The sequence below is a fragment of the Oncorhynchus clarkii genome, chromosome 9 (assembly GCF_045791955.1).
Source record: "Oncorhynchus clarkii lewisi isolate Uvic-CL-2024 chromosome 9, UVic_Ocla_1.0, whole genome shotgun sequence".
NCBI lineage: Eukaryota > Metazoa > Chordata > Actinopteri > Salmoniformes > Salmonidae > Oncorhynchus > Oncorhynchus clarkii.
This window is the reverse complement of record NC_092155.1, coordinates 4,796,635-4,824,153: the sequence shown is the minus strand read 5'-3', so window position 1 is coordinate 4,824,153 and position 27,519 is coordinate 4,796,635. Positions and strand designations below refer to the sequence as shown.

Sequence of the window (27,519 nt, the reverse complement as noted above, 5' to 3'; positions counted from 1 at the left end):
TCCAAAACTTACTGTAATAGAGAGACAAGGAAAGCTAGCCTGGAACCCAAGCTGACACACTTCATAACAGGGGCGGCAGGGTAGCCTAGTGGTTAGAGTGTAGAGGCGGCAGGGTAGCCTAGTGGTTAGAGTGTAGAGGCGGCAGGGTAGCCTAGCGTTGGACTAATAATCGGAAGGTTGCAAGTTCAAACCCCCAAGCTGACAAGGTACAAATCTGTCCTTCTGCCCCTGAACAGGCAGTTAACCCCACTGTTCCAAGGCCGTCATTTAAAATAAGAATTTGTTCTTAACTGACTTGCCAAGTTAAATAAAGCAAAATCTAAAACACACCTTCACCTTAATCTGATCTCTAACCTAATTTTAATCAATTCTGATATTAAGTATCGGTTTGCACATCAGAAACGTCACTTGAATCTCTCATTCATAACGCTGCAAATACTAATAATACTAATCTTTACATTTTTATAGCATTTCATAGAACCTCAAGAGTTCTAGAACGCTTCAAGAGTAAAAAAACAAAACAAAAAAACAGTATATGACAGGTCAACCAGTCTTTGAAAGTTGCATTCTATCGCTGATGTGGAGGTTCATGGATTGAGCGGAGGGAGTTGGACAGAGGATGGTATGATTATGGGAGTCTTTTGATGATCTTGCAAGGCAAGTCTGGGCAAGTCATATCATGTTACATTCCAGGGACTGTAAGAGAAGGCACAGGGACTGAAATAAAAGGGTCTATACAATACAGCATAGATACCAGCTAACAGAATCACCTCCTGTAGATACACCTCCTGTAGATTCACCTCCCGTAGATACATCTCCTGTAGAATTCACCTCCCGTAGATTCACCTCCCGTAGATTCACCTCCCGTAGAATCACCTCCCGTAGAATCACCTCCCGTAGATTCACCTCCCGTAGATTCACCTCGCGTAGATTCACCTCGCGTAGATTCACCTCGCGTAGATTCACCTCGCGTAGATTCACCTCGCGTAGATTCACCTCGCGTAGATTCACCTCGCGTAGATTCACCTCCTGTAGATTCACCTCCTGTAGATTCACCTCCTGTAGATTCACCTCCTGTAGATTCACCTCCTGTAGATTCACCTCCTGTAGATTCACCTCCTGTAGATTCACCTCCTGTAGATTCACCTCGCGTCAACAGCAGCAGTATTAGTTGTATAAATATCATACCTCCCCTGTTATTGAAATGGTGAGATTGTTAGCATGTCTTGGGGGTATGGTATAAAATGCTAAAAACGAATGAAAAAGGCAGACTAAACGGAGCACAGAGATACACACAGAGATCCCCTGTTATTGAAATGGTGAGATTGTTAGCATGTCTTGGGGGTATGGTATAAAATGCTAAAAACGAATGAAAAAGGCAGACTAAACGGAGCACAGAGATCCCCTGTTATTGTAATGGTGAGAGGTTAGCATGTCTTGGGAGTATGACATTTGTGCATATAACTCATTATTTACAATTCATTCAGGAATTATCATGGTAGCATCCACATTAATGTAGAAGTGTTTAGAAACATTATATTCTAATTTACAATAAAAGTGACTCCAAAATGACAGAATAGATTGTACTATTCATTTCTACTGGGCACAAAATAATCTGAAACAACTGGAAAAAACAGCAAATTCCTCGAACAAGTTTGTAGAGTCACAAGCTTGATGTAGTCATTGCGTGCTATGAATATAGAACCAAATACTTAACTTTTTACTACTTTAACACACAAGTGAGTTAGTCCCATCCACTATCTTTTATTTGACAAGGCAAGTCAGTTAAGAACAATTTCTTATTTACAATTTGACGGTTTAGGAACAGGCTTAACTGAACGGTTTAACTGCCTTGTTCAGGGGCACAAGGACAGATTTTTACCTTGTCAGCTCGGGGATTTGATCTGTCAACCTTTCGGTTACTGGCCCAACGGTTACCTAGGCTACCTGCCGCACTATGTACAAAAAGTACTTTAATTTCAAATGGTTCACCCAATATGGTTGACAATACCCTCACGTTAAAGCTGACAGTCTGACCTTTAACCTCATTGTCATGGTATCATTTAAAGCTGACAGTCTGACCTTTAACCTCATTGTCATGGTATCATTTAAAGCTGACAGTCGTCACTTTAACCTCATTGTCATGGTATCATTTAAAGCTGACAGTCGTCACTTTAACCTCATTGTCATGGTATCATTTCAAATCCAAAGCACTGGAGTACAGAACCAAAACAACAACAACAACAACAAATGTTACTGTCACAATAATTTTGGAGCTCAAGTTCCTCTGTGTACACATCACTGACAAACTGAAATGGTCAACTCTCAACCAGCCTACCTGGTTAAATAAAGGTGTTCTCAACTAGCCTACCTGGTTAAATAAAGGTGTTCTCAACTAGCCTACCTGGTTAAATAAAGGTGTAATAAAATAAATAAAAACACAGACAGCGTGGTGAAGAAGGTGCAACAGCGCCTCTTCAACCTCAGGAGGCTAAAAAAAATTTGGCTTGTCACCTAAAATTTTACAGTATCACCGCCTGGTACGGCAACTGCACCGCCCTCAACCGCAGGGCTCTCCAGAGGGTGGAGCGGTTTGCACAACGCATCACCGGGGGCGAACTACCTGCCCTCCAGGACACCTACACCACCCGATGTCACAGGAAGGACATAAAGATCATCAAGGACAACAACCACCAAAGCCACTACCTGTTCACCCCGCTTCAATCCAGAAGGCGAGGTCAGTACAGGTGCCAAGGCCATCAGACTGTTAAACAGCCATCTCTAGCACAGAGGCTGCTGCCTACATACAGACTTGAAATCATTGGCCACTAATAAATAGTTAACTAGTCACTTCAATAATGTTTACATATCTTGCATTACTCATCTCATATGTACAGTCGTGGCTAACAGTTTTGAGAATGACGCAAATATACATTTTCACAAAGTCTGCTACCTCAGTTTGTATGATGGTAATTTGCATATACTCCAGAATGTTATTAAGGGTGATCAGATGAATTGCAATTAATTGCAAAGTCCCTCTTTGCCATGCAAATGAACTGAATCCCCCAAAAACATTTCCACTGCATTTCAGCCCTGCCACAAAAGGACCAGCTGACATCATGTCAGTGATTCTCTAGTTAACACAGGTGTGAGTGTTGACGAGGACAAGGCTGGAGATCACTCTGTCATGCTGATTGAGTTAGAATAACAGACTGGAAGCTTCAAAAGGAGGGTGGTGCTTGGAATCATTGTTCTTCCTCTGTCAAACATGGTTACCTGCAAGGAAACACGTGCCGCCATCATTGCTTTGCATAAAAAGGGCGTTACAGGCAAGGATTTTGCTGCCAGTAAGATTGCACCTAAATAAACCATTTCTCAGATCATCAAAAACTTCAAGGAGAGCGGTTCAATTGTTGTGAAGAAGGCTTCAGGGCGCCCAAGAAAGTCCAGCAAGTGCCAGGACCGTCTCCTAAAGTTGATTTAGTTGCGGGATCCGGGCACCACCAGTACAGAGCTTGCTCAGGAATGGCAGCAGGCAGGTGTCAGTGCATCTGAACCCACAGTGAGGCGAAGACTTGGAGGATAGCCTGGTGTCAAGAAGAGCAGCAAAGAAGCCACTTCTATCCAGGAAAAACATCAGGGACAGACTGATATTCTGCAAAAGGTACAGGGATTGGTCTGCTGAGGACTGGGGTAAAGTCATTTTCTCTGATGAATCCCCTTGACGATTGTTTGGGGCATCTGGGAAAAAAGCTTGTCTGGAGAAGACAAGGTGAGCGCTACCATCAGTCCTGTGTCATGCCAACAGTAAAGCATCCTGAGACCATTCATGTGTGGGGTTGCTTCTCAGCCAAGGGAGTGGGCTCACTCACAATTTTGCCTAAGAACACAGCCATGAATAAAGAATGGTACCAACACATGAGAGCAGCTCCTCCCAACCATCCAGGAAGTTTGGTGACGAACAATGCATGATAGAGCACCTTGCCGTAAGGTAAAAGTGATAACTCAGTGGCTCAAGGAACAAAACATCAATGTTTTGGGTCCATGGCAAGGAAACTCCCCAGACCTTAATCCCATTGAGAACTTGTGGTCAATCCTCAAGAGGCGGGTGGACAAACAAAACCCCACATATTCTGACAAACTCCAAGCATTGATTAAGCAAGAATGGGCTGCCATCAGTCAGGATGTGGCCCAGAAGTTAAATGACAGCATGCCAGGGTGGATTACAGAGGTCTTGAAAAAGAAGGGTCAACACTACAAATATTGACTCTTTGCATCAACTTCATGTAATTGTCAATAAAAGCCTTTGACACTTATGAAATGCTTGTAATTATACTTCAGTATTCCATAGTAACATCTGACAAAAATATCTAAAGACACTGAGGCAGCAAACTTTGTGGAAATTAATATTTGTGTCATTCTCAAAACGTATGTACTGTATCTTATTCTATGCCGCTCGTCCAATATATTTCTATATTCTTAATTCCATTCCTTTACTAGATTTGTGTGTATTGGGTATATGTTGTGTAATTATAGATATATTAAATAATTATATATATTATATTACTTGTTAGTTTATTACTACACTGTCTGAGCTAGAAGCACAAGCACCCACAATACCATCTGCTAAACACATGTACAGTGCCGTGCAAAAATATTCACCCCTCCTTGATGTTTTCCCTATTTTGTTGTATTACAACCTGTAATTTAAATTGATTTTTATTTGGATTTTATCAAAATAATTAATGTTAAAAAATAATTCAAAATATTCCAAATCGGTGAAGTGAAATGAAGAAAAAAAAAAAAAGTTTTTTCAAAAACTGTAAAACGGAAAAGTAGTGCTTACATTATTTAATATAAGTATATCTATAATTACACAACATATATTACCCTGTTTTCTATGAAGCCCCTAAAGAAGATCAACCAATTACCTTCAGAAGTCACATAATTAGTTAAAGTCCACTGGTGTTCAATCTAAGTGTCACATGATCTGTCACATGATCTCAGTATATATACACCTGTTCTGAAAGGCTCCAGAGTCTGCAACACCACTAAGCAAGGGGTACCATGAAGACCAAGGAGCTCTCCAAACAGGTCAGGGACAAAGTTGTTGAGAAGTACAGATCAGGGTTGGGTTATAAACAAATATCAGAAACTTTGAACATCCCACGGAGCACCATTAAATCTATTATTAAAAAATGGAACGAATATGGCACCACAACAAACCTGCCAAGAGAGGGCCGCCCACCAAAATTCACAGACCAGGCAAAGAGGGCATTAATCAGAAAAGCAACAAAGAGACCAAAGATAACACTGAAGGAGCTGCAAAGCTCCATAATGGAGTATCTGTCTATAGGACCACTTTAAGCCGTACACTCCACAGAGCTGGGCTTTACGGAAGAGTGGCCAGAAAAAAAGCCATTGCTTAAAAAAAACAAACAAGCAAACGCATTTGGTGTTCGCCAAAAGGCATGTGGGAGACTCCCCAAACATATGGCCATCTGGCCAGATGAGACTAAAATGTAGCTTTTTGGCCATCAAGGAAAATGCTGTCTGGCACAAACCCAACACCTCTCATCACCCCGAGAACACCATCCCCACACTGAAGCATGGTGGTGGCAGCATCATGTTTTCCATCGGCAGGGAAGCATGGTGATGGCAGCATCATGCTGTGGGGATGTTTTTCACCAGCAGGGACTGGGAAACTGGTCAGAATTGAAGGAATGACGGATGGTGCTAAATACAAGGTAGTCAAAGCCCAGACCTCAATTGAGAATCTGTGGTATGACTTAAAGATTGCTGTACACCAGCGAAACCCATCCAACTTGAAGGAGCTGGAGCAGTTTTGCCTTGAAGAATGGGTAAAAATCCCAGTGGCTAGATGTGCCAAGCTTATAGAGACATACCCCAAGAGACTTGCAGCTGTAATTGCTGCAAAAGGTGGCTCTACAAAGTATTGACATTGGGGGGTGAATAGTTATGCACGCTCAAGTTCCGTTTTTTTGTCTTATTTCTTGTTTGTTTCACAATAAAAAATATTTTGCATCTTTAAAGTGGTAGGCATGTTGTGTAAATCAAATGATACAAACCCCTCAAAAATCAATTTTAATTCCAGGATGTCAGGCAACAAAATAGGAAAAAATTATAACATTTGATTTGAATATAGTGCACGGAGACTCTAAAATGGATTAAAACAATTCTCTCAATACCCCACAATAACAAAGTGAAAACAGGTGTGTATTTGTTTTTGCTAAATTTATTAAAAATATAAAACTTATTTACATAAGTACTCAGACCCTTTACTATGAGACTCGAAATGGAGCTCAGGTGCATCCTGTGGCCATTGATTGAGATGTTTCTTCAACTTGAGTCCACCTAAATTCAATTGATTAAATGTCACTTTGGAAAATACACAAACACCTGTCTATATAAAAGGTCTCATAGTTGACAGTGCATCTCAGAGCAAAAACCAAGCCATGAGGTCAAAGGAATTGTCCGTAGAGCTCTGAGACAGGATAGTGACGAGGCACAGATCTGGGGAAGGGAACCAAAACATCTCTGCAGCAATTAAAGGTCTCCCATAGCACAGTGGTCTCCATTATTCTTAGATGGAAGAAGTACAAATCCACCAAGATGGCCGCCCGGCCAAACTGAGCAATCGGGGGAGAAGGGCCATGGTCAGGTGGTGGATCAAGAACCCGATGGTCACTCTGAAAAAGCTCCATAGTTCCTCTGTGGAGGGGTCTGAATACTTTCCAAATACACTGTGTGTGTGTGTGTGTGTGTGTGTGTGCGCGCATGTGTGTGTGTGTATACTACCGTTCAAAACATTTGGAGTCACTTAGAAATGTCCTTGTTTTTAAAAGACAATTTTTTTGACCATTAAAATAAAATAAAATCACATTGTTAATGTTGTAAATGACCATTGTAGCTGGGAATATCTACAGTTGAAGTCGGAAGATTACATACATTTAATCTCAGGTTCAATTCCTGACATTTAATCCTAGTAAACATTCCCCGTCTTAGATCAGTTAGGATCACCATTTTATTGTAAGAATGTGAAATGTCAGAATAATAGGGATTTATTTCAGGTTGTATTTATTTTTATTTCTTACATCACATTCCCAGTGGGTCAGAAGTTTGCACTCAATTAGTAATTGGTAGCAATGCCTTTAAAATTGTTTAACTTGGGTCAAACGTTTCAGGTAGCCTTCCACAAACTTACAAGAAGTTGGGTGATTTTTTAGCCCATTCCTCCCGACAGAGCTGGTGTAGCTGAGTCAGGTTTGTAAGCCTCTATGCTCACACACGCGTTTTTGCCACAAATGTTCTATAGGATTGAAGTCAGGGCTTTGTGATGGCCACTACAATACCTTGACTTTGTTGTCCTTAAGCCATTTTGCCACAACTTTGGAAGTATGCTTGGGGTCATTGTCCATTTGGAAGACCCATTTGCGACCAAGCTTTAACTTCCTGACTGATGTCTTGAGATGTTGCTTCAATAGATCCACATAATTTTCCTGCCTCATGATGCCATCTCTTTTGTGAAGTGCACCAGTCCCTCATGCAGCAAAGCACCCCCACAACATGATGCTGCCACCCCCGTGCTTCATGGTTGGGATGGTGTTCTTCGGCTTGCAATCCTCCCCCCTTTTCCTCCAAACATAACGATGGTTATTATGGCCAAACAGTTCTATTTTTGTTTCACCAGACCAGAGGACATTTATCCAAAAAGTAAGATCTTTGTCCCCATGTGCAGTTGCAAACCGTAGTCTGGCTTTTTAATGGCGGTTTTGGAGCAGTAGCTTCTTCCTTGCTGAGCGGCCTTTCAGGTTGTCGATGTAGGACTCATTTTACTGTGGATATAGATACTTTTGTACCCATTTCCTCCAGCATCTTCACAAAGGTCCTTTGCTGTTGTTCTGGGATTGATTTGCACTTTTCGCAACAAAGTATGTTCATCTCTAGGAGACAGAACGAGTCTCCTTCCTGAGTGGTATGATGGCTGCGTGGTCCCATGGTGATTATACTTGTGTACTATGGTTTGTACAGATGAACCTTCAGGCGTTTGGAAATTGCTCCCAAGGATGAACCAGACTTGTGGAGGTCTCGGCTGATTTCTTTTTGATTTTCCCATGATGTCAAGCAAAGAGGCATTGCGTTTGAAGGTAGGCCTTGAAATACATCCACAGGTACACCTCCAATTGACTCAAATTATGTCAATTAGTCTATCAGAAGCTTCTAAAGCCATGACGCCATTTTCTGGAATTTTCCATGCTGTTTAAAAGGCACAGTCAACTTAGTGTATGTAAACTTCTGACCCACTGGAATTGTGATAGTGAAATAATCTGTCTAAACAATTGTTGGAAAAATTCCTTGTGTCATGCGCAAAGTAGATGTCCTAACCGACTTGCCGAAACTATAGTTTGTTAACAAGAAATTTGTGGAGTAGTTGAAAAATAAGTTAAAAGGACTCCAACCTATGTAAACTTCCAACTTCAACTGTATATAGGCGTACAGAGGCCCATTATCAGCAACCGTCAATCCTGTGTTCCAATGGCACGTTGTGTTAGCTAATCCAAGTTGATCATTTTAAAAGGCTAATTAATCATTATAAAACCCTTTTGCAATTATGTTACACAGCTGAAAACTGTTGTTCTGATTAAAGAAGCAATAAAACTGGCCTTCTTTAGACTAGTTGAGTATCTGGAGCATCAGCATTTGTGGGTTCGATTACAGGCTCAAAATGGCCAGAATCAAAGACCTTTCTTCTGAAACTCGTCAGTCTATTCTTGTTCTGAGAAATGAAGGCTATTCCATGCGAGAAATTGCCAAGAAACTGAAGATCTCATGCAACGCTGTGTACTACTCCCTTCACAGAACAGCGCAAACTGGCTCTAACCAGAATAGAAAGAGTGGGAGGCCCCGGTGCACAACTGAGCAAGAGGACAAGTACATTAGAGTGTCTAGTTTGAGAAACAGACGCCTCACAAGTCCTCAACTGGCAGCTTCATTAAATAGTACCCGCAAAACACCAGTCTCAACGTCAACAGTGAAGAGGCGACTCCGGGATGCTGGCCTTCTAGGCAGAGTTCCTCTGTCCAGTGCCTTTTAAAATGATAAACTTGGATTAGCTAACACAACGTGCCATTGGAACACAGGAGTGATGGTTGCTGATAATGGGCCTCTGTACACCTATGTAGATATTCCATTAAAAATCAGCCGTTTCCAGCTACAATAGTCATTTACAACATTAACAATGTCTACATTGTATTTCTGATCAATTTGATGCTATTTTAAATGGACAAGAATTGCTTTAAAAAAAAATGTTTTTTTAAAAGTACATTTAAGTGACCCCAAACTTTTGAACGGTAGTATATATATATATATATATATATATATATATATATATATATATATATATATATATAATCCCATTTATATATATTTACTGACGCGTCAGAAATAACTTTTTCTGAAACAGAAAAGAAAGGAAATGTCTAATAGAGCAAACTTTTATTAAATGAAAATTCAAACATCTAAGTGGAATAACATCTACCTGGAATAACATTAACTACCTGTGCAGGATTAACATCTTTCAGAGGAGATAGTCTGTATCCCAAGTGACACCCTAATCCCTATATAGTGCACTACTTTTGACCAGGGCCCTATGGGGGGGAGGTAGTGCACTATATATGGGATACAGCCTGAGTCCAGAAAGCAACAATAACATGGAGACACTTGACAGATTTCTTTTTTAAAAGAGGAGTCCAACGACAGCTATATAATCCCACAAACCAGACGATTAAAATACCAAATCAGAAAAAAACAAAAATATAAACAACCCCCCCCCCCCCCCCACCAAAAAAAACGATATCAGCCAATCAAATCTCACAAATCTGTATAAGGGGGGTTCCTCATCCCACTAGAGTTGCCTGCCTCTCTGCCATTGGATTGCTGTTGATTGTAGTGGTAGCTCCTCCCCCGACCCCTCACATTTTGTCCTTTAGAGGTGGCGTCGCCCCCTCTTCCTTCCTGCTTCCTGTCCCCTCGGTCTTGCTCCCGGAAACCTTCCCTGTTATCTCTCCTCCCCACTCCTCGGTAACCTCCTACCCCCCGTCTCTCCCCCCTCCAACGGTTCTCTCTATACCCTCTGGCTCCTCCTCCCTCCTCGTGTCCTCCCCTCCCTCCTCCACCTCTGAAGGAGCGACTGTAGAACTTCTTTCCGTTTCTGAGGGTGTGGTCATTAGGGTCTAGCCACTCCCCTCCCTCCCAGTCTCGGTCCAATGATGTTACGCCGCTTGGGGCCTGGGGCACTAAATATGAAGTCACGCCCCAGCTCCCCCCCGTCGTCTCATTGGTCGTTTTCATGTTAAACTCCGCCCCGCTCTGGGTCATGGGGGCGTCGCCCGCACCCTGCATCGCCATGCCGACGGATACATCCTTGAACACGGTCTGGGCACTTACTGTTGTTATCAGGTGACCCTCGGGGACCCATGTGACCTGAGAGAGGTAAGAGAGATAGATAAGAGAGATTAGTAACAGTACAAAATCAGAAACACTGAACATACACAGATGAAATCAACAATAACAAAATCCCATGACTAAAATTTAAGTCGATCAAAATACATATTTGGGTAGAGTGTCACTGACATCCACCTTGAGGGGTTATAAGATTGGTGTAATCATTTCAAAAGTTGCATAAACACACAGACTAACAAAATAAAATAATGGACGTTTACCTAAAAGTGTATTTTGAACACAGCAGAGTTTCAGAATAGGTGATTAGAGAGACGACCATAAATCATGGAGAACAAGATCCTGCACCCTCAACATAGTAAGGGAAACAGCCAACTTGTACCGCCATTCAATGGAAAGGAAGTGGATTCATGTCTGTTTGAGCAGGATTCCCTAAAATGGCCGCCAGACATTTGGTCACTGCTCTTCCAAAGTGTTCTGGTGAGAAACGCTCAGAAAATGCATCGTCGCTTTCCCTCTCGACCAGAGTCCAGATTATGACACTGTTATAAAATATGTTATCAGCCTCCCGGGTGGTGCAGTGGTTAAGGGAGCTGTACTGCAGCGCCAGCTGTGCCACCAGAGACTCTGGGTACGCGCCCAGGCTCTGTCGTAACCGGTCGCGACCGGGAGGTTCGTGGGGCGACGCACAATCGTCCGGGTTAGGGAGGGTTTGGCCGGTAGGAATGTCCTTGTTAATCGCACACCAGCGACTCCTGTGGCAGGCCGGGCGCAGTGCGCACTAACCAAGGTTGCCAGGTGCACGGTGTTTCCTCCGTGTCTCTTGTCGAAGTGTAACAGGTGATATAAGGGGCTGGCCCAGGTGATATTTAGGGGCTGGCCCAGGTGATATAAGGGGCTGGCCCAGGTGATATTAAGGGGCTGGCCCAGGTGATATTAAGGGGCTGGCCCAGGTGATATTAAGGGGCTGGCCCAGGTGATATTAAGGGGCTGGCCCAGGTGATATTTAGAGGCTGGCCCAGGTGATATTAAGGGGCTGGCCCAGGTGATATTAAGGGGCTGGCCCAGGTCATATTAGGGGCTGGCCCAGGTGATATTTAGCCCAGGTGATATTCAGCGGCTGGCCCAGGTGATATTCAGCGGGTAGCCCAGGTGATATTTAGCCCAGGTGATATTCAGCGGCTGGCCCGGGTGATATTCAGCGGCTGGCCCGGGTGTTATTCAGCGGCTGGCCCGGGTGTTATTCAGCGGCTGGCCCGGGTGATATTCAGCGGCTGGCCCGGGTGAGATTCACCGGCTGGCCCGGGTGATATTCACCGGCTGGCCCGGGTGATATTCAGCGGCTGGCCCAGGTGATATTAGGGGCTGGCCCAGGTGATATTAGGGGCTGGCCCAGGTGATATTCAGCGGCTGGCCCGGGTGATATTCAGCGGCTGGCCCAGGTGATTTAGGGGCTGACCCAGGTGATATTAGGGGCTGGCCCGGGTGATATTTAGCTGATGGCCCAGGTGATATTAGGGGCTGGCCCAGGTGATATTTAGCTGATGGCCCAGGTGATATTAGGGGCTGGCCCAGGTGATATTCAGCTGATGGCCCAGGTGATATTTAGCGGCTGGCCCAGGTGATATTTAGCGGCTGGCCCAGGTGATATTTAGCGGCTGGCCCAGGTGATATTTAGCGGCTGGCCCAGGTGATATTTAGCTGATGGCCCAGGTGATATTAGTGTTACCATACAGCCCATCTATAGTGTAACATAGTGGACCATACAGCCCATCTATAGTGTAACATAGTGGACCATACAGCCCATCTATAGTGTAACATAGTGGACCATACAGCCCATCTATAGTGTAACATAGTGGACCATACAGCCCATCTATAGTGTAACATAGTGGACCATACAGCCCATCTATAGTGTAACACAGTGGACCATACAGCCCATCTATAGTGTAACATAGTGGACCATACAGCCCATCTGTAGTGTAACATAGTGGACCATACAGCCCATCTATAGTGTAACATAGTGGACCATACAGCCCATCTATAGTGTAACATAGTGGACCATACAGCCCATCTATAGTGTAACATAGTGGACCATACAGCCCATCTATAGTGTAACATAGTGGACCATACAGCCCATCTATAGTGTAACATAGTGGACCATACAGCCCATCTATAGTGTAACATAGTGGACCATACAGCCCATCTATAGTGTAACATAGTGGACCATACAGCCCATCTATAGTGTAACATAGTGACCCATACAGCCCATCTATAGTGTAACATAGTGACCCATACAGCCCATCTATAGTGTAACATAGTGGACCATACAGCCCATCTATAGTGTAACATAGTGGACCATACAGCCCATCTATAGTGTAACATAGTGAACCATACAGCCCATCTATAGTGTAACATAGTGGACCATACAGCCCATCTATAGTGTAACATAGTGGACCATACAGCCCATCTATAGTGTAACATAGTGGACCATACAGCCCATCTATAGTGTAACATAGTGGACCATACAGCCCATCTATAGTGTAACATAGTGGACCATACAGCCCATCTATAGTGTAACATAGTGGACCATACAGCCCATCTATAGTGGACCATACAGCCCATCTATAGTGTAACATAGTGGACCATACAGCCCATCTATAGTGTAACATAGTGGACCATACAGCCCATCTATAGTGTAACATAGTGGACCATACAGCCCATCTATAGTGTAACATAGTGGACCATACAGCCCATCTATAGTGTAACACAGTGGACCATACAGCCCATCTATAGTGAAACACAGTGGACCATACAGCCCATCTATAGTGTATTATTGTAACATAGTGGACCATACAGCCCATCTATAGTGTAACACAGTGGACCATACAGCCCATCTATAGTGTAACATAGTGGACCATACAGCCCATCTATAGTGTAACATAGTGGACCATACAGCCCATCTATAGTGTAACATAGTGGACCATACAGCCCATCTATAGTGTAACATAGTGGACCATACAGCCCATCTATAGTGTAACATAGTGGACCATACAGCCCATCTATAGTGTAACATAGTGGACCATACAGCCCATCTATAGTGTAACATAGTGGACCATACAGCCCATCTATAGTGTAACATAGTGGACCATACAGCCCATCTATAGTGTAACATAGTGGACCATACAGCCCATCTATAGTGTAACATAGTGGACCATACAGCCCATCTATAGTGTAACATAGTGGACCATACAGCCCATCTATAGTGTAACACAGTGGACCATACAGCCCATCTATATTGTAACATAGTGGACCATACAGCCCATCTATAGTGTAACACAGTGGACCATACAGCCCATCTATAGTGTAACATAGTGGACCATACAGCCCATCTATAGTGTAACACAGTGGACCATACAGCCCATCTATAGTGTAACATAGTGGACCATACAGCCCATCTATAGTGTAACACAGTGGACCATACAGCCCATCTATAGTGTAACACAGTGGACCATACAGCCCATCTATATAGTGGACCATACAGCCCATCTATAGTGTAACATAGTGGACCATACAGCCCATCTATAGTGTAACACAGTGGACCATACAGCCCATCTATAGTGTAACATAGTGGACCATACAGCCCATCTATAGTGTAACATAGTGGACCATACAGCCCATCTATAGTGTAACATAGTGGACCATACAGCCCATCTATAGTGTAACATAGTGGACCATACAGCCCATCTATAGTGTATTATTGTAACATAGTGTACCATACAGCCCATCTATAGTGTAACATAGTGGACCATACAGCCCATCTATAGTGTAACATAGTGGCCCATACAGCCCATCTATAGTGTATTATTGTAACATAGTGGACCATACAGCCCATCTATAGTGTATTATTGTAACATAGTGGACCATACAGCCCATCTATAGTGTATTATTGTAACATAGTGGACCATACAGCCCATCTATAGTGTAACATAGTGGACCATACAGCCCATCTATAGTGTAACATAGTGGACCATACAGCCCATCTATAGTGTAACATAGTGGACCATACAGCCCATCTATAGTGTAACACAGCCTGGGGTTGGTCCATCTGCATTTACCCCAGGAAGAAAAATAACATTACTGTGGTTGACTAGATGGTATACAGTATACAGTTGACTAGATGGTATACAGTATACAGTCAAAAGTGACTTTAAGCAGCAGGTGTGGAGAACTAACCCCCCCCAGGTTAGGAGAACTAACCCCCCCAGGTTAGGAGAACTAACCCCCCCCAGGTTAGGAGAACTAACCCCCCCCAGGTTAGGAGAACTAACCCCCCCCAGGTTAGGAGAACTAACCCAGCAGGTTAGGAGAACTAACTCTGCAGGTTAGGAGAACTAACTCTGCAGGTTAGGAGAACTAACCCAGCAGGTTAGGAGAACTAACTCCCGCAGGTTAGGAGAACTAACCCAGCAGGTTAGGAGAACTAACCCAGCAGGTTAGGAGAACTAACCCAGCAGGTTAGGAGAACTAACCCAGCAGGTTAGGAGAACTAACCCAGCAGGTTAGGAGAACTAACCCTGCAGGTTAGGAGAACTAACTCCCGCAGGTTAGGAGAACTAACCCAGCAGGTTAGGAGAACTAACCCAGCAGGTTAGGAGAACTAACCCAGCAGGTTAGGAGAACTAACCCAGCAGGTTAGGAGAACTAACCCAGCAGGTTAGGAGAACTAGGTTAAAGTTAGGAAAAGGGTAAAAGGTTAGCTAAAATGCTAACATTCTCTCCGACCATGCACCTTTTATTATTATTTTACAATACTTTGTCAAACGATGTAGCCCACTTAGTCAGGACGCCAATTGCTGCTCCATCAAGACTTACCTGCTCAGTAGGAGGAAGAGGGTTCACTAGCAGAGTGCCAGCCGTCTTCATGTCTCCCTGTCCTCTGTCTGCGAAGCCTGCAAGAACAGTCTGGAAAGCTGAGACAATAACCCCAACATTAGAGACCGACCGAACCGTCCACTTATATCGTTGATTACCATAAATAACTTTTAAAAAAAGGTCCCTACTAGAGAAATGTGAGGCTTGAAATTACCTCTAAATCCTGTTAGTAAAGTGAGAGAACGTGTTCATCTCTAAAACCTCTGTTAGTAAAGTGAGAGAATGTGTTCATCTCTAAATCCTCTCTGTTAGTAAAGTGAGAGAATGTGTTCATCTCTAAATCCTCTCTGTTAGTAAAGTGAGAGAATGTGTTCATCTCTAAAACCTCTCTGTTAGTAAAGTGAGAGAACGTGTTCAACCTCTAAATCCTCTCTGTTAGTAAAGTGAGAGAATGTGTTCATCTCTAAATCCTCTCTGTTAGTAAAGTGAGAGAACGTGTTCATCTCTAAATCATCTCTGTTAGTAAAGTGAGAGAATGTGTTCATCTCTAAATCATCTCTGTTAGTAAAGTGAGAGAATGTGTTCATCTCTAAATCCTCTCTGTTAGTAAAGTGAGAGAATGTGTTCATCTCTAAATCCTCTCTGTTAGTAAAGTGAGAGAATGTGTTCATCTCTAAATCCTCTCTGTTAGTAAAGTGAGAGAATGTGTTAATCTCTAAAACCTCTCTGTTAGTAAAGTGAGAGAACATGTTCATCTCTAAATCCTCTCTGTTAGTAAAGTGAGAGAACGTGTTCATCTCTAAATCTGTGTAAACAAGTAAAAAGAGTGATAAGTTGGAAACAAAAAACGAAACAAAATCGATCACATAAAATGTAGAGAGGTCCACACTCACCTCTCTCTGTGTTGGAAGCAGTAGTACTAGACAAGGTAGTAGCATCAGTAGTAATATTGACAACAGAGGTAGTATTAGCATTAGGGATCTCCAGGGGGCTGTGGCTGGACCTCATACCCAGGGAAGAGGCACCGCTGGCGGGGCGAGGATCCAGCGGTCCTTGGGTCTGGTTCCCACTGGGCAGCCTCGGGGGAGGGTAGCCCAGAGCCGCTGATTGGTACTGGGGTACGGAGGGAGGGGAGGCGGCTGGAGCTGGAGTGTAGGGCTGAGCTTGAGAGGTGTGGGTAGAGGATTGGGGTGCAGTCGGGTACTGGTTGGGAGGTGCAGTCGGGTACTGGTTGGTAGGTGCAGGTTGGGGTGCTTGTGGAGAGTAGTGTGTCAGGGGTGTGGGTACAGAACATACCCCAGCGTAGGCGTTCGGTCGCGGGGTAACGTTGCTACACCAGGGTAGAGAGCCAGCCATACGTGGCTGGAACGGCACGGGCTGGGTTGAGGCAGGGTGAAGGTGGCGGTTGGAAGGGTACCCCAGGGCGGAGCGCCCATCCTGCCCGTATCTGAACTCCATATGCTGGGGAGGTTCTGCAGCCAATTGGGGGGTTGATCTCTGGAGGTTGTCATGCAGATGGAGGCCCCCCAAACCCGAGGAGGAGGGGTACTGAGGGTGGGGGTGTCCGTACCCCTCCTGGGGCGCGGTGGAGGGGTGGGAGGGGTACCAGTGGGAAGAGGGGAGGGAGACTGAGGGTAGTTTGGGCTGCATGCTGTAGGCCTGGTGAAGAGGGAGGATGTAAGAGTGGGGGGGCCACATGGGGTTGGTGAACGCCTGGAGGGGGAAGGGAGGGAGGGGCAGGGAGGGAGGGAGGAAAATAGTGCAAGTGTGTTGGTCAGTAGCGTATTTACAGACACATGTTAAGAGCTACCAAGATACGCTGCTAGGCAATGTAGTATGGTCATTACCTTCACACCAAGGTTGAAGAAAAACCTCAGGATGTTGACATCTGTAGAGAGAGCATTTAAACATAAAAAAAAAGAGGTTTTGTCAGATATTATTCATCGTAATCAGACAGGTGTTTTGCTATATAGTACCACCAGGTGTAAAATAGTAAATAAATGGCTACTTCTCAGAAAGTATAAACTGTCAAGAGGAGTAAAACAAGGTTGTCCACTATCAGCATATATATTTAATATGGCCATCGAAATGTTAGCTGTTAAAACTAGATGCAATATTAATATGAAAGGCCTAGAAATGCAGGGCTGAAACACCAGTCCAACGCTCTAACCACCAGGCTACCTGCCTCTAACCACCAGGCAACCTGCCTCTAACCACCAGGCAACCTGCCTCTAACCACCAGGCTACCTGCCTCTAACCACCAGGCTACCTGCCTCTAACCACCAGGCTACCTGCCTCTAACCACCAGGCTACCTGCCTCTAACCACCAGGCTACCTGCCTCTAACCACCAGGCTACCTGCCTCTAACCACTAGGCTCTAACCACCAGGCTACCTGCCTCTAACCACTAGGCTCTAACCACTAGGCTACCTGCCTCTAACCACTAGGCTCTAACCACCAGGCTACCTGGCTCTAACCACTAGGCTACCTGCCTCTAACCACCAGGCTGCCTGCCTCTAACCACTAGGCTACCTGCCTCTAGCCACCAGGCTACCTGCCTCTAGCCACTAGGCTACGCTACCTGCCTCTAACCACTAGGCTACGCTACCTGCCTCTAACCACTAGGCTACGCTACCTGCCTCTAACCACTAGGCTACGCTACCTGCCTCTAACCACCAGGCTACGCTACCTGCCTCTAACCACCAGGCTACGCTACCTGCCTCTAACCACCAGGCTACCTGCCTCTAACCACCAGGCTACCTGCCTCTAACCACCAGGCTACCTGCCTCTAGCCACCAGGCTACGCTACCTGCCTCTAGCCACCAGGCTACGCTACCTGCCTCTAGCCACCAGGCTACGCTACCTGCCTCTAGCCACCAGGCTACGCTACCTGCCTCTAGCCACCAGGCTACGCTACCTGCCTCTAGCCACCAGGCTACGCTACCTGCCTCTAGCCACCAGGCTACGCTACCTGCCTCTAACCACTAGGCTACCTGCCTCTAACCACCAGGCTACCTGCCTCTAACCACCAGGCTACCTGCCTCTAACCACCAGGCTACCTGCCTCTAACCACCAGGCTACCTGCCTCTAACCACTAGGCTACCTGCCTCTAGCCACCAGGCTACGCTACCTTTCTCTAAAAACTAGGCTACGCTACCTGCCTCTAACCACTAGGCTACCTGCCTCTAACCACTAGGCTACGCTACCTGCCTCTAACCACTAGGCTACGCTACCTGCCTTTAACCACTAGGCTACCGGCCTCTAACCACTAGGCTACCTGCCTCTAACCACTAGGCTACCTGCCTCTAACCACCAGGCTACGCTACCTGCCTCTAACCACTAGGCTACCTGCCTCTAACCACTAGGCTACCTGCCTCTAACCACTAGGCTACCTGCCTCTAACCACTAGGCTACCTGCCTCTAACCACCAGGCTACCTGCCTCTAACCACCAGGCTACCAGGCTCTAACCACTAGGTTACCTCCCTCTAACCACCAGGCTACCTCCCTCTAACCACCAGGCTACCTCCCTCTAACCACCAGGCTACCTGCCTCGAACCACCAGGCTACCTGTCTCGAACCACCAGGCTACCTGCTCTAACCACTAGGCTACCTGCTCTAACCACTAGGCTACCTGCTCTAACCACTAGGCTACCTGCTCTAACCACTAGGCTACCTGCTCTAACCACTAGGCTACCTGCTCTAACCACTAGGCTACCTCACACCATTCTTTTCAAACCACAATCTGAATCCCTCCACAGCGTCAGAGGATCTAGATACTTTTAGAATCCGAATCCCTCCACAACCTCATAGAGGATCTAGTTACTGTTTTTAACCTCTGGATTACAACCAAATTACGACCAGTGTTCTATATTATGTATTGATCACAAAAAATATACCCCTTTTACATTACCGTGTAGTTGACCAATAAAATGTTAAATTATATGAGCAAAAATATTAAATTTCACCAGGAATGGCAAACTAGACAAATGTAAAAATGGGCCTATTAGATGATTCATGTTTTCTTTTAAATACACAATCTGAATCCCTCCACAGCCTCAGAGGATCTAGATACTGTTAGAATCTGAATCCCTCCACAGCCTCAGAGGATCTAGATACTGTTAGAATCTGAATCCCTCCACAGCCTCAGAGGATCTAGATACTGTTAGAATCTGAATCCCTCCACAGCCTCAGAGGATCTAGATACTTTCGCTAACCTCTCTGGATTAAAACCAAATGATGTACTATATTACTTATTGGATTACTAAAAAATAGTATTTTTTACATTACCGTGTAGTATAATATTTGTAAATAATATCATAAATAGGACTGGTGGAGTTGAGTCACACATGCAGCTAACAAAAATATATGGAAATGTCTGCTCTACCCAAAATTACAACAGACTAAAAACAAATTGTAGAATTAGAGAAAGTAAGGAGCTTGTGTGTCGGCCCTGAATTAAAGACCAAAATCGGCTAAAGAAAATTGTGATAAATTTTTAAAAAAGTATAACAGTTTAATTTAAGGATTACAAAAAAAATTAACAGCTGTGCCATATAGATTGGAGGCCAGTTGGGCAAAGTTGGGAGGGGTTGAGGGGAGATGGGAGGGGAGATGGGAGGGGTTGAGTGAGGGGAGCTCGGAGGGGTTGAGTGAGGGGAGCTGGGAGGGGTTGAGTGAGGGGAGCTGGGAGGGGTTAAGGGGAGCTGGGAGGGGTTAAGGGGAGCTGGGAGGGGTTAAGGGGAGCTGGGAGGGGTTGAGGGGAGCTGGGAGGGGTTGAGGGGAGCTGGGAGGGGTTGAGGGGAGCTGGGAGGGGTTGAGGGGAGCTGGGAGGGGTTAAGGGGAGATGGGAGGGGTTAAGGGGAGATGGGAGGGGTTGAGGGGAGATGGGAGGGGTTGAGGGGAGATGGGAGGGGTTGAGGGGAGATGGGAGGGGTTGAGGGGAGATGGGAGGGGTTGAGGGGAGATGGGAGGGGTTGAGGGGAGATGGGAGGGGTTGAGGGGAGCTGGGAGGGGTTGAGGGGAGCTGAAGGATGGGACTGGATGGTGTTCAGAGATAAATGGGAGGGGTTGAGGGGAGCTGAAGGACTGGATGGTGTTCAGAGATAGATGGGAGGGGTTGAGGGTAGCTGAAGGATGGGACTAAAACAAACTAAATATAACTTTTGTAAAATAGATTGAGTCTGTAAAATGTATATATCAGAGGTGGGACCAAGTCATTGTTTTAAAAGTCACAAGTAAGTCTCAAGTCTTAGGAATCAAGTCTCAAGTCTTAGGAATCAAGTCCCAAGTCAAGTCCCAAGTCAAGTCTCAAGTCAAGTCTCAAGTCAAGTCTCAAGTCAAGTCTCAAGTCAAGACCCTCAAGTCAAGACCCTCAAGTCAAGACCCTCAAGTCAAGACCCTCAAGTCAAGACCCTCAAGTCCCAAGTCCTAAACAAGTCATAATGTGCGCTTCACCAAATGTAATACCATTTCATATTTTTAACAAGAGTAATAGTATATTACATTTACGCAAATCATGAATGCTTTTAAAAATATCTATATATTTATTACTTTCCAAATAAACGTTATATTTCCATGGAAATACATGGGTAGCCATGAGAAAGACCCCCCCCCTCCCACACTTTTTAATAGCATCATTTTTATATATTTGGGCTTGGGGAGGCTTGGGGAGGCTTGGAGAGGCTTGGGGAGGCTTGGAGAGGCTTGGAGAGGCTTGGGGAGGCTTGGGGAGGCTTGGGGAGGCTTGGGGAGGCTTGGAGAGGCTTGGGGAGGCTTGGGGAGGCTTGGGGAGGCTATGGGAGGCTTGGTATCAAGTCACGAGTCATTGGTGTCAAAGTGACCCGAGTCCGCGTCATGTGACCCGAGTCCGCGTCATGTGACCCGAGTCCGCGCCATGTGACCCGAGTCCACACCTCTGGTATGTATGAGCTGGAAGTAGAAGCCTAAGTGTTGTTGTCCATTAGTTAACGGGTGGTAGGGTTAGGGGACAATAATAAAATATATATTTCACTACTCACCTCTTGGCAGGTCCTCTCCCGTGTGGATATAAGAATAAGGGGGAGTCTGGACGATCTCTTCCCTGTCAGACAAAGGGAACCCTGGGAACAAGGGGTCTTGGTAGAGATGAGCCAGCTGGTGGAACGACAGGGGGGGCTGGGTGACAGTCTGGGGCTGGAGGGGGGCTGGGGAGAGCCCGGGGGGAAGGGAAGGGTGGGAGGAAGGATGAGGAGGGTGGTTGGTGGGGAGGAAGGAAGTGGGGGGAACACCGATGTGGGATAATTCTGTTGAAGAGGAGAGACAATTTTATTTGTACTTGTTCTTTAACAAATCCTGCCAAGGTGGCAGCATTGAGATGAACTGAGAGGTAAACTACAAGGAGAGACAAGTAAAATCACTTCTTTATTAGGGAACATAGAAAACAAACACAAAAAGGTGAGTGGGACACTTTAGGGGATGTTACCTGGGGTGTAGGCTGAGGAGACCTCACTGGATGGAGGATCCAGGGAGAGGGGGGGCTGGGACAGGGGGGGCTGGGAGAGAGAACATTGGGGTACATAGGGTTGACCAGATTGTGGAAGAGAGGAGGGGTGGGTGAAATTGAGAGAGGGGGGGTTGAGAGGGACAGTCTGTATTGTCTGAGGGTCCACTGTGTCGGGCACAGAAGTCACAGTGTCGGGCACAGAGGTCACCGCGTCGGGCACAGAGGTCACCGCGTCGGGCACAGAGGTCACCGTGTCGGGCACAGAGGTCACCGTGTCGGGCACAGAGGTCACCAGAGGTAGGGCAGTTAAAACCCCAGACACAGGTGGGACGAGGTGAGGGGTGGGGACGACAGGAACAGCAGCAGTTGTTTTAGGCCAGGATTTGACATGGATAGGGGTGGAAGGAATGGTGGTTGGAGGAAGGCTGGGAGTAGCAGGAAGGTTAGGAGTAGCAGGAAGGTTAGGAGTAGCAGGAAGGTTAGGAGTGGGAGGAAGGTTAGGAGTGGCAGGAAGGTTAGGAGTGGCAGGAAGGTTAGGAGTGGCAGGAAGGTTAGGAGTGGCAGGAAGGTTAGGAGTGGCAGGAAGGTTAGGAGTGGGAGGAAGGTTAGGAGTGGCAGGAAGGTTAGGAGTGGCAGGAAGGTTAGGAGTGGCAGGAAGGTTAGGAGTGGCAGGAAGGTTAGGAGTGGCAGGAAGGTTAGGAGTGGCAGGAAGGTTAGGAGTGGCAGGAAGGTTAGGAGTGGCAGGAAGGTTAGGAGTGGCAGGAAGGTTAGGAGTGGGAGGAAGGTTAGGAGTGGGAGGAAGGTTAGGAGAAGGAGGTGATGGGGTCTTCCTCTCCTCCTCTAGTGTTGATCTCCTCTACAAAACACAACAGGTAAAGATTAGCATCAAAAACACCCACAGGCCCTCCAGACAGACAGACACAGAGACAGACAGACGCACCCACAGGCCCTCCAGACAGACACAGAGACAGAGACAGACAGACGCACCCACAGGCCCTCCAGACAGACAGACAGACAGACAGACACAGAGACAGACGCACCCACAGGCAAATAGACAAACCCACAGATAGACAGACAGACAAACGCAGACAGACGCACCCACCCACAGGCCCTCCAGACAGACCCACCCACCCACAGGCCCTCCAGACAGACCCACCCACCCACAGGCCCTCCAGACAGACCCACCCACCCACAGGCCCTCCAGACAGACCCACCCACCCACAGGCCCTCCAGACAGACCCACCCATCTACCCACAGGCCCTCCAGACAGACCCACCCACCTACCCACAGGCCCTCCAGACAGACCCACCCACCCACAGGCCCTCCAGACAGACCCACCCACCCACAGGCCCTCCAGACAGACCCACCCACCCACAGGCCCTCCAGACAGACCCACCCACCCACAGGCCCTCCAGACAGACCCACCCACCCACAGGCCCTCCAGACAGACCCACCCACCCACAGGCCCTCCAGACAGACCCACCCACCCACAGGCCCTCCAGACAGACCCACCCACAGGCCCTCCAGACAGACCCACAGTTTGAAATAAAGACAACTCAAAGTGTTTAGAATGTAACTCACCATGCCTCTGCCTGTCCTCTTCTTCCCCTCACTGGCATTAGACACCACCTGAGAGCGAGACAGAAAGACAGCAGGGGCAGAGACAGAGGGGACAGAGACAGCGGGGACAGAGACAGCAGGGACAGCGGGAGAAGTTTATCATGGGTTAAGTATAGTCTTAACAAAAAAACATGTTGACCCACGCCACCTCCTCGCCCCCCAGACACACGCCTCCTCCTCGCCCCCCTCCTCGCCCCCCAGACACACGCCTCCTCCTCGCCCCCCAGACACACGCCTCCTCCTCGCCCCCCCAGACACACGCCCCCCCCCCCCCCCCCCAGACACACGCCCCCCCCCCCCCCCCCCAGACACACGCCTCCTCCTCACCCCCCCAGACACACGCCTCCTCCTCACCCCCCAAACACACGCCTCCTCCTCACCCCCAGTGCAGGGAAGCTTCTCTCATCCCGTAGCGCCATCTCCAGCAGGGCCATGTTCCTCTGCTCCTCCTCTTTGGCTTGACGCTGTGCCTCTGATAGACCAAATGCTGCTACTGCTGCTACTGATGCTGCCTCTGACACAGAGCTGGAAGAGGGTCTCCTGATACACAGTCAACAACCAGCCACCACAGTCAATAACCAGCCACCACAGTCAACAACCAGCCACCACAGTCAATAAACCAGCCACCACAGTCAATAAACCAGCCACCACAGTCAATAAACCAGCCACCACAGTCAATAAACCAGCCACCACAGTCAACAACCAGCCACCACAGTCAATAAACCAGCCCACACAGTCAATAAACCAGCCCACACAGTCAATAAACCAGCCACACAGTCAATAACCAGCCACACAGTCAATAAACCAGCCACCAGTCAATAAACCAGCCACCAGTCAATAAACCAGCCACCAGTCAATAACCAGCCCACACAGTCAATAACCAGCCACCACAGTCAACAACCAGCCACCACAGTCAATAACCAGCCACACAGTCAATAACCAGCCAACAACCAGCCACACAGTCAATAAACCAGCCACCACAGTCAACAACCAGCCACCACAGTCAATAACCAGCCACCACAGTCAACAACCAGCCACCACAGTCAATAACCAGCCACCACAGTCAACAACCAGCCCACACAGTCAATAACCAGCCACCACAGTCAATAAACCAGCCACCACAGTCAATAACCAGCCACCACAGTCAACAACCAGCCACCACAGTCAACAACCAGCCACCACAGTCAATAACCAGCCACCACAGTCAACCAGCCAACAACCAGCCACACAGTCAATAACCAGCCACACAGTCAATAAACCAGCCACCACAGTCAATAACCAGCCATCACAGTCAATAACCAGCCACCACAGTCAATAACCAGCCACACAGTCAATAACCAGCCACCACAGTCAATAAACCAGCCACCACAGTCAATAACCAGCCACCACAGTCAACAACCAGCCACCACAGTCAACAACCAGCCACCACAGTCAATAACCAGCCAACAACCAGCCACAGTCAATAAACCAGCCACCACAGTCAATAACCAGCCACCACAGTCAATAACCAGCCACCACAGTTAATAACCAGCCACCACAGTCAATAACCAGCCAGTCAATAACCAGCCAGTCAATAACCAGCCAGTCAATAACCAGCCAGTCAATAACCAGCCACACAGTCAATAACCAGCCAGTTAATAACCAGCCAGTTAATAACCAGCCAGTCAATAACCAGCCAGTCAATAACCAGCCAGTCAATAACCAGCCAACACAGTCAATAACCAGCCACCACAGTCAATAACCAGCCACCACAGTCAATAACCAGCCACCACAGTCAATAACCAGCCAGTCAATAACCAGCCAGTCAATAACCAGCCAGTTAATAATGAGTAACAGTGCATTTGGAAAGTATTCAGACCCCCTTGACTTTTTCACACATTTTGTTAAGTTCCGGCCTTATTCTAAAAACGGATTCCATAAAACGTGTTCCTCATCAATCGACACACACCCCATAATGACAAAGTGAAAACAGGTTTATTCATTTTTGCAAATGTCATTAAAAAAATAAAATAAAACAGAAATACCTTATTTAAATAAGTATTCAGACACCTTTTGCTAGAAGACTCAAAATTGAGCTCAGGTGCATCCTGTTTCCATTGATCATCCATCACAGTCCAACTGTGGTAAATTCAGTTGTGGTAAATTCAGTTGATTGGACATGATTTGGAAAGGCAAACACCTGTCCATGTGTGACCGACAACCTGGATTCGGTCTTAAGTAACAACATTTTAAAATGTTTTTATTTTAAATTTTACATTGGATAAAAGTAGAGACTCAGCGCTAGAAAATGGTATATCCGACACTACACCCGAGGAACAATGGGAAAGTAATTCTGCTTGTAAAGTTGCTAAACTTGTAACCCCACTTTTGAGAAATTGTCCCGTGAATGTTTTGGTACTACTAAAGGAGAGCTCGTCTTTGTCTACACCCATTCAGCATTGTTCACACCCTCTGAAGCTTTAGCCCCACCCATTCAGCATTGTTCACACCCTCTGAAGCTTTAGCCCCACCCATTCAGCATTATTCACACCCTCTGAAGCTTTAGCCCCACCCATTCAGCATCGTTCACACTCTCTGAAGCTTTAGCCCCACCCATTCAGCATCGTTCACTCTCTGAAGCTTTAGCCCCACCCATTCAGCATACCCTCTTAAGCTTTAGCCCCACCCATTTAGTATCGTTCACACTCTCTGAAGCTTTAGCCCCACCCATTCAGCATCGTTCAGCATCGTTCACACCCTCGTTCACACCCTCTGAAGCTTTAGCCCCGCCCATCTCTTTAAAGATTCACATGTGAGGCCATGCACTAAACACATGCTATATCAAAGAAATGTTTATTTGTCACATGAACAAAATATAGCAGGTGTAAAAGGTACAGTGATTGTTTTTGATATTGCTACTAAGAGTCCCCCAAAAAATATGTTATTGTTATTAGATGATGCTTACCCGACAAACTTGTCTAAATTGATTAAGATTGAATCCTACTACACCGGCTCTGACGCTCGTCTGATGTGGCATGGGCTTGAAAACTATTACGGACTACAAATGGAAACCCAGACGCGAGCTGCCCAGTGACGGGAGCCTACCAGACGAGCTAAATGCCTTCTATGCTCGCTTCGAGGCAAGCAACACTGAAGCATGCATGAGAGCACCAGCTGTTCTGGATGACTGGAAAAAAACGGTGCGGTAGAAAGAGCTGTCAACACTGAACAGCTCACATTATAGACAGAAGCTTGCTACATGGCAGACCAATCCAAACTCATCTCTCTCGGCATGTCCAGCCCATACATTATTTAAGCCAATCATGGCTAGTGGGAAGGCTGCTTGCTTATTCCTAAGCAAATAGTCATTTAACTATTTTATTTATTTCTAGTTTCGTGAAACGATTCACATTAGGTCCCACAGTTGACAGTGCACGTCAAAACAAAACCCAGCCATGAGGTTGAAGGAACTGTCCGTAGAGCTCAGAGACAGGATTGTGTTGAGGCACAGATCTGGGCAAGAGTACCAAAACATGTCTGCAGCATTGAAGGTCACTGACAGAGCTCCAGAGAACCTTCCAGAAGGACAACAATCTCTGCAGCACTTCACCAAATCAGGCCTTTAAAAAGGTAGAGTGGCTAGATGGAAGCCACTCCTCAGTAAAACGCACAGGACAGCCCGCTTGGAGTTTGCCAAAAGGCACCTAAAGTCTCTCAAACCATGGGAAACAAGATTCTGTGGTCTGAAGAAACAAAGATTGAACTCTTTGGCTTGAATGCCAAGCGTCACGTCTAGACGAAACCTGGCACCATCCCTACGGTGAAGCATGGTGGTGGTAGAATCATGCTGTGGGGATGTTTTTCAGTGACAGGGACTGGGAGACTAGTCAGGATCGAGGGAAAGATGAACAGAGCAAAGTACAGAGAGATCCTGGATGAAAATCTGCTCCAGAGCGCTCAGGTCCTCAGACTGGGGTGAAGGTTCACCTTCCAACAGTACAAAAACCCTAAGCACACAGCCAAGACAATGCAGGAGTGTCTTCGGGACAAGTCTCTGAATGTCCTTGAGTGGCCCAGCCAGAGCCCGG

At 46.4% G+C, this 27,519-nt stretch overlaps 2 protein-coding genes across 3 annotated transcripts in view; one reads left to right on the top strand and one right to left on the bottom strand.

Moving 5' to 3' along the window:
- The window catches only part of LOC139415792 (galactose-specific lectin nattectin-like), a 1,187,935-nt gene that overhangs the window by 666,645 nt on the left and 493,771 nt on the right, over positions 1 to 27,519 (top strand). The window lies entirely within an intron of this gene.
- The window catches only part of LOC139415780 (OTU deubiquitinase 4), a 44,163-nt gene continuing 26,145 nt past the window's right edge, over positions 9,502 to 27,519 (bottom strand). The window contains exons 14-21 of the mRNA XM_071163868.1: positions 23,833 to 23,992; positions 23,414 to 23,461; positions 21,812 to 22,688; positions 21,369 to 21,632; positions 17,199 to 17,239; positions 16,245 to 17,064; positions 15,352 to 15,449; positions 9,502 to 10,503 (exon numbers count right to left, since the gene is read on the bottom strand). Coding sequence (XP_071019969.1) covers positions 9,892 to 10,503; positions 15,352 to 15,449; positions 16,245 to 17,064; positions 17,199 to 17,239; positions 21,369 to 21,632; positions 21,812 to 22,688; positions 23,414 to 23,461; positions 23,833 to 23,992 — 2,920 coding nt within the window. The 3' untranslated portion in view covers positions 9,502 to 9,891. The remainder of the gene's footprint in view (positions 10,504 to 15,351; positions 15,450 to 16,244; positions 17,065 to 17,198; positions 17,240 to 21,368; positions 21,633 to 21,811; positions 22,689 to 23,413; positions 23,462 to 23,832; positions 23,993 to 27,519) is intronic.